Source organism: Echinops telfairi, unplaced genomic scaffold, assembly GCF_000313985.2.
Source record: "Echinops telfairi isolate 266 unplaced genomic scaffold, ASM31398v2 ScPeMD7_30;HRSCAF=105, whole genome shotgun sequence".
Classification (NCBI taxonomy): domain Eukaryota; kingdom Metazoa; phylum Chordata; class Mammalia; order Afrosoricida; family Tenrecidae; genus Echinops; species Echinops telfairi.
In genome coordinates this window covers 3,461,503-3,468,836 of record NW_022103927.1, presented here as the reverse complement: position 1 = coordinate 3,468,836, position 7,334 = coordinate 3,461,503, and the positions used below count along the sequence as shown (strand labels likewise).

The window sequence follows — 7,334 nt, the reverse complement described above, 5'->3', positions numbered from 1 at the left end:
TGGAGCAGGAGGTGCGCGAGGTGCGCGCGCGCGAGCTGGAGTTACAGCGCCAGCGGCGTTGCGTCTACGGCACGGCCGAGTTCCAGGAGCCCGCGCCCAGCCTCACCGGTGAGACGCGAGCGCCGGGGTCCCCTGGGGCTCCAGGTGCGCCCCGCTGCTGTTCATCTCCGGTGGCCCTTGGTGTGGCCCTCCGACTTCTTGGGGTTCTCCCACGGGTTCGGTGACACCCGTGACTCTTCTCGATTCGGTTTCCTGCCCACTGCTCTGGGCTACCCACTACTGGGTGCCTCCCCCACCTAGCGTGGCTCTTCCAGGGTCCACCTCCCTCGGGTCAGGGCTCCCTGGGTGCCTTGTCCTTGGTTGGATTCCCAAGGACCCCTGCCTCCCTTCTTTCATGCCGGGACCTCTCAATACTTGGAGGTTCCTTCCTCCTGGCCGTCTCTGGTTTCTGGGTACCGAGAGCTGGTTGGGGCCTCTAGAGGGAGGAGGGCGGTGAACGCCTGCGTGTGTTTAAGGGGCTGGGCCGGCCTCGGTCCTAGCCGCGGCCAGCAGGTGAGAGGAGGGGCAGCCCGGCTGAGCACCCCCCTTCTGCTGCAGAGAGTACGGGCGACGGAAAGCTAGCAGTGATCTGGCCCCCTCGCAGCAGGAAAGCTTCGGAGAACGGCCTGCAGCAGGTAGGAGCCCCTCACTGCGGTGCGGGAGCCCAGGTCCGTCCCACTCTCAGCGCGCCGGGACGCTGCGCCAAGGAAGGCGTTTGCCCCTCCTGCCGAGGCGCCGTTCCAGGCCGGGAGGAGAAGAGGCAGCCAGTGGGCCCAAGTCCTTGAGGCTGGCCTTCTGTCTGGTCCCCTCTCCCCAGGAGGAGCGCAAGCCTTAGGTTTGCCCAGGCTGGGACCCCCTGAGGAAGCTTCACGTCCGGAGCAGGCCCGTGGGCCAGGAGTGCCCCCTAATCGTGGGGAGGACTGGAGAGGACCAGGAAATTGACCAGAACCAACCTTTGTGAGATAACCAGTCCCGTCTTTAACACTGGTTAGTCCCCTTCTAAAGCACTGCCTGACCACTACCCTGTCCTTGTAAGTGAAACCCTCCCAACCCACCCCGGGCCCATCCTCCAGCTCCGAGTATCTCAGCAAATTCAACCGGTCTCCCTTTCCAACTTTGAGTGTTAGAGCCCCCGGTGCCCGGTGCCGGCCCGCCCTCCACCCCTCAATAAACCCCTTTCTTTCTGGGCAGTGCAGGCGGTTTTCTTTGGGTTCTTTTCGGCTGGAGTGGGCTGAACAAATCCGGGGAGGCGCGGTTCTGAATACTCAATGCACTCCGATCGCCCCGTTTCTCCACCACCGTGTCCCCCCTCCTTGGGCCATGCTGGCCCTTAGCGGCGCTGCCGAGAACTGCAGCTTCCGGACACACGGGCGCGTTCTGGCTATTCTTGTCCTTCCCCCAATTGGCGAAATGTACTGGTGCCAGCGGCGTGCCCGCCCTGGGCGCTGGCTAGACATAGATAAGAGGCTGTGCCTGCCCTGGGGACATAACAATAGCTTCACAACGCCCGCCCCTTCTCCACCCCACCCCACCATCAAAGAAAGTTCGGGGCACAGGAACAAGCTCCTCAGCAGGGCACGTGGATAATCTGCCCAGCAGTTGCAAGCCTAAGGTGCCTACAGGGCTGGGCAGATAATGAGGAGCAGGAACAGCCCGTCTGGCAGGGCAGCACTAGGGAGGGGTGGGGTCTGCGGTGTGTTGGAAAACAACTGTGCTCCGTGGTGCCTGAGCTTCCGCTTTTCAACAGCAACTGGGAATCCGTTGGGGCTTCCGAAAGAGAAGTCTGCTAAATTGGAAACGAGGCTGCGCCTGCTTTAAACAAAAGCTTTAAACATTGATAGGAACAGGAATGCACCAGCACCACTTGTTGGCTGTAGGGCCTCCTGGGGCCAGCTGTTTATTTGCAAGCCCTCGTTAATGTCTGTGGCCCGGGACAAGGGCTTCTAGGCCCCGTGGGTGGGGCTTAAGTGGGTCTGTGAACCCCCAGAGTGGTTTGTAAAACTATGCCTGGTGGTGGAATGCTGCTAGATTTTGACAAACAGCTTTGGAGAAGTGCACCGTTTAGCATCATCGAGTCAGCGCCCTCCTCACGGTGACCCGTGTAATCGATCCACAGGCTTCTCACTGGCTGATTTTCAGATCACCAGACCTTTCCTTCTAGCCTGGTTATGTTTGGCGACATAGCCTCCCCGGTCAAGACAGGTGGCTTGCACATGAGGTGCACTGGCCGGCCTTTGAACCCCAGTCTCATGCATGGAAGGTGGACATTCTCCCACCAAGCCACCACTGCCCTGTGTTGAAACTCCTAGATCCTGTACTGCTGTATGCCCCTGGCCTAGCAAAATGCCTGACCCTGCAGGAGGACGGGAAGTAGCTAATGAATAAAATGGAGAATGGGAACAACCCCCCCCCCCCCGGGGTCCCCCAATAGAACTGCACCCAAGAGCAGCTGAACTCAAGAAGGGCCTGTTCTCTGACCCTGCCATCAGCACATTGACCCCATCCTTGACCATGACAATCGTGTTGTCTGGAGAGAGAAGCAGGGAAGAACTGGGACCACCGAAGGGAGAAATGGGAACACCGGCACTTATTCTTCGAAGGACGCGGAGAACTAAGCCTGCGGCGAGCTAAACAAGAGAAACGTGCGGTACAGACAGGCCTTTGGGAGTATAGCCTGTGTGCTATTGACTCTGACTACAGTGATGCTTCAGGGCAGAGAACTGTCTCATGGGGCTCTATCGAGTGTAATTTTGATGAGAGCCGATTGACAGGTTGCCAGGCCGTTTCTCCTGTAGAGCCATTGGTGGGTTTAAACCTAGGTCCCTGTTACCAGCTAAGCATTCACCATCGTGCCACACGGGCTCCTTTTATTGCAGATCAAAATCATCTGAGGATCTTGAATTAACTCAGAATCTGAGGGTCTTAGCATCAGTACAGTTGAAAGCCCTCTGGGCTGCAGTGGTTCTGAACCTGTGGGGGGCGACCGACCCTTTCACAGAGGTCGCCCGATTCATAACAGTAGCAAAATTTCAGTTATGAAGTAGCAACGAAAGTAATTTTATGGTGGGGCGGGGGAGTCACCACCACATGAGGAACTGTATGAAAGGGTCACAGCCTGAGGAAGGTTGAGAACCACTGCTTCAGGGAATTCTGACTGGCAGCCGTTTGCGAACCAAGCTGCAGACCACCACCACGATGAAGTGCGGTGTCTGAAGCAGCCGCGGCAGCCTCACCTGGGAAGTATTTGAAACTGCACATCCTGGGCCTTCCCCGCCTTCTCCTAGAACAAACTACCAAGATTCTGAGGCCTGGTAAAGTCGGAGAATCATGGGTGGAAACAGAACCCAGGAAATCAAGCCTGTTTCCTTCCTCTCCCAGTACTGCCACCACCCACCGGAAACTTTAGAGGTAAGTGCCCTGCGGATTTGTCTTGTGAGAGTAAGTATCTCAAGCCGTGTGGTGGTGAACGGGAATGAAGATGCACTCGCTCCATGTGTGCCAGCCACAGTGGAGTTTCAAGACTGAAACTTTTTGGGGGGGTTTTGTTTTGTTTTGCCAAAGGAGACTATCTCGACATTTTACGCGGACTGAAATACTTGGGCATAGTGAATAAAATAAAAATATAATCAAAATTCATTTGACCCTTTCTCCGCCCACCCCACCCCCCAATGTGGCTACCGCAAAATTTCAAATTAAGTACGTGGATCGGTTTCCATTTCTATTGAAAGGCGCCCCTCTAAAGAGGGTTAAGCTATGGGGAACATTATATGGGCTGCTTTAAATCAGTATCCGGGAGCTTCAGAACCCCTTTGGCCACGTTAAAAAAAAAAATCTATGATGAAGTCAGAAATTGTCATTAGATGACCCTGGGAAGGAGCAAGGGCGTTGGTGTCCAATCCTGGCGTCACCACTTTCTGTTGATTTACCTCACCTGTCACCTCCGTTTTCATCAGTAAAACGGGTTGGCGATACTACTGGGTGCCAGGGAGTATTAGGACAGGGCTCCAGGTCTCTCCTTCAACTCTAAAAATGTCGCGGGGAGTGAGGGAAGAGATCAGTGTCCCTTGATTTCAAGGGGGGCCACTCCCAGGTGAGTAACAGTCAAGTCAGAAAGGACGCTGACCCCTTCTCGCGTGCCTCTGGGCTTCTCTCAACCGGGGTCCCTTGTCTCGTCCAAAGGTGGGGTGAGGCGTAGAGATCCCAAGCTGGAGGTCCTTACAGCACTCTCGCATCCCGCCCGCGCCCCGGGGACCGCGACCCGGCGGGCGGCCACCCCTCGGACTCCACCAGCCAAAAAGCCGGAGGAGGAAGATCGGCCCTCGGCCCTTCGGAAATCGATCTCCGGCCCTATGCTGAGGCACTTCGGGAAACGAAGTCTTTTGTGTTTTTAAGAAATCAGTTCCGGGTCAAAGTATTAAAACCGGGCGGACCCACCGCCCCTACCCACCCAGAGGCGGCGTTGGATTTCCTGGCTATCTGAAACTCGCGATTTTCCGACTTCCGGTTGACGGGCGTCACTACTTTCTTTTCGGCTTCAGGGGCACCGTTACGCATGCGCTGCACCGTCGCCCGGCCGGCCGCGCACCGTTTTCTCACTAAAAACTACATCTCCCAGCGGGCCACGCGAGTAGGCGGGACCTTCCCGCCCCACGGTCTGGGGCTAGGTGATCCCGGCAGACGCTGAGCCTGTAACCTTTTATTTTTATTTAACACAAAAAGCCGGTGTGCTCGCACCGAAGGCACCGAGGGCCTCGCGCCCCTGTTGGACAGTACCGACGGGTCAGCTCGGCCTGGCTCCATGGAAGGAGAGGCAGGGCTGTAGGAGGAGGGAGCCCCTGTTCACTGCCTCCTGGAGTTTAGAACTGTCAGGCTCCAGCTCCCACCCTGGCCGCGGGTTCAAGATCCCTGCGCGGCCCACGCAGAGGGCCCGGCAGCGCTCGGAGGCCGGGCGGTGCCTGCCTGGCCGGTGAGGATCTGCACTAGCAGGTCAGTGGCCAACACATGCGACGGCTCCTCGAAGCCGATGGTCAGCAGCTGCTGGTAGTCCCCCGGAGGCTGCGGGCACAAAATCCTGGGAGCCAGAAACAAACGGGCCGGCCGTGAGCTCCCCTTGTCCCTCCAGAGCCCCTTCCCTTATTGGAGAGGCTGTAGCTCCCAGAGGCCTCGTTTCCGCTGAGGGTGGTAAAACCCTGGCGGAGGCGGGGGTGGGGCGTAGGTGGGGGTTGCTTCTTTGTTGATGAGAAACTTAGCCAGAAAGTTGCCTGGATCCGGCCAGTTACTCAGCTAAGCTGTGTGCCACTTGGGCAGGTAACTTAACCTCTGAGCACCTGTTATCATCTCACCGGTCAGAACTCCAAAGGTTTTTGATGTGGCTCTACATAAAACACTTAAGGGCACAATAAAATGCTATCAATTGAAGTGTTGAGACGGCAGGTGAAGTTTAAGAGGTTCTGCCTCTGCCCCTCCCAAGTCCAAGCTGACCCTGTCATTGCCCACACTCCTACCATGAATAAAGGTCATCCTCCACTGGTCCTAGGGGTACCCATCGGCCAATGGACCACAGCTTCTGGATCTGGACGCAGGAGTTGGCGGGACTCTTGCCAGTGTCTTCCCAAGTGTCTCGATAGCACAGGAAGTAGCTAGGAGGGGAGGCAGCAGCAGTGAAAAGTGATCAGTTTCTCAGCTTTTCCTGCCAATTTTAATTTTGGAGGTGAGGTGGAAACTTATATGAAGTTGCTGTGAAGTTCTAAGATAGGACAGGGACACAACATAAAAACACACCAAATGCGCTGACTCATAGTGGGTTTCAGTTTCTGAGACTGTAACTGTTTACGTGAGTAGAAAGCCTCATCTTTCTCCAGCGATCCTAAAGATGCTTTCAAACTGCTAACCTTGCAGTGGAAAACCCTAAGCACACCCACTAAGCCACCAGGGCTTCTCAGGGACTCAGGGTTCTGCCCCTCCCAGTCTGCTTTCAGATGAGGTGGTCTTTTATTTTGATGGGTTACTTTTAAAAACAAAAATAAAAAAACGATAGATGGTTTGACCTTTCAAAAGCCCTGGGCTTCCCACACTTGCTGGTAGTGGTTTAGGGGTTCATGTCTGCATTTAGCATGGGGTGGGTTTTTGGGGTGGGGGGCATTCCGCTTTTGGCAGGGGGACTCACTAATCCACATGGGCATCTTGCCCCCGGCTACTGGGCTCTGGGGTGGTCTCCAGGTTCCAGCGCATCTTCTTGTAGAGATAGCGGGGGTATCGACTGGCGGTATAGGCAGCTGGGGCACAGTATCTGAAGATGGATACCTCATGGGAAGGGCCGAGGGAAAAACTCCCGCAGAAGAAACAGGATATGCTGGCAGGAGACAGGATTTGGGGTTGAAGTGGGGGGTGGGGTGTGAGGCTGGGCTCTGGGCCCTACTGCCTCCCCCTCCACTCCCACTCTCCTTACCTCAGGGGCTCCGTCTCCTCCAGGTCCACGTACCCGAAGGAAGCATACATGAGGACCAGCTGTTCTAGGCGCAGGGTCAGCTGCTGGGAGATCTCCAACAGCTGTATGGAAGGGCATCGGGAGATCAGCGGCCTTGCCAAGAGCACCCTCAGGCCCCGGGCCTGTCAGAGAAAGGGGTGTGGGGACCAGAAAACTGCTCCACATACCCCTTTTCGAACGAGCTCCTGCAGGGCTCCGTAGATAGGGGGCGCACTCCGGGCAGCGGCCTCCAGGTACAGGAAGTAAGGCTCACACATCTTTAAGAAGGTGGGCATGGCCTTTGCCAGTTGTTCCTTCTGCACGCGATCCCTGCTGTAGAGCGGAGGGAACCTAGGCTGAAATCCCTGCAACGCCACCCACGCCCCGACACACCCCCTCCCACCCACCCAGGCCTTCCTCCAGCTGCACCTGCCTGGAAACTCACACCTGACTTTGACTCAATCCACCCTGCCTGGGGGGATTTCAGTGGCCGCTGAAATTGGAGAACCCTCACTCCAGCAATTACCATTTTCTCTGGTCCTTATTCTCTGGGGGTCTCAAATTGGTTACCCGAAGGCCCAATCTTGCTCACGTGGGTAGGTGTGTAGGTGTGTGTGTGTGTGTGTGTGTGTGTGTGTGTGTGTGTGTTTTAAGTGACCCGTACAGAATTTAAATCTGTGCTGACATTTACAAACTAAGAGAGAGAAAGTCTTGGAGGGTTGGGCAACAAGTCCATCCCCTCACCAGCCCCCCCAACACACACACACACACACACCCCTCACTCCTACCCCCACCCCCTCAGGAGAGTAATGATATAGGGTCACCTCAC

The 7,334-nt window shown here is 56.3% G+C and overlaps 1 protein-coding gene across 1 annotated transcript in view; it reads right to left on the bottom strand.

Moving 5' to 3' along the window:
- Positions 1 to 4,935: 4,935 nt before the first annotated feature.
- Positions 4,936 to 7,334, bottom strand: part of CUNH19orf67 (chromosome unknown C19orf67 homolog) — a 2,874-nt gene continuing 475 nt past the window's right edge. The window contains exons 2-6 of the mRNA XM_004715487.1: positions 6,694 to 6,838; positions 6,488 to 6,588; positions 6,206 to 6,391; positions 5,544 to 5,678; positions 4,936 to 5,110 (exon numbers count right to left, since the gene is read on the bottom strand). Coding sequence (XP_004715544.1) covers positions 4,936 to 5,110; positions 5,544 to 5,678; positions 6,206 to 6,391; positions 6,488 to 6,588; positions 6,694 to 6,838 — 742 coding nt within the window. The remainder of the gene's footprint in view (positions 5,111 to 5,543; positions 5,679 to 6,205; positions 6,392 to 6,487; positions 6,589 to 6,693; positions 6,839 to 7,334) is intronic.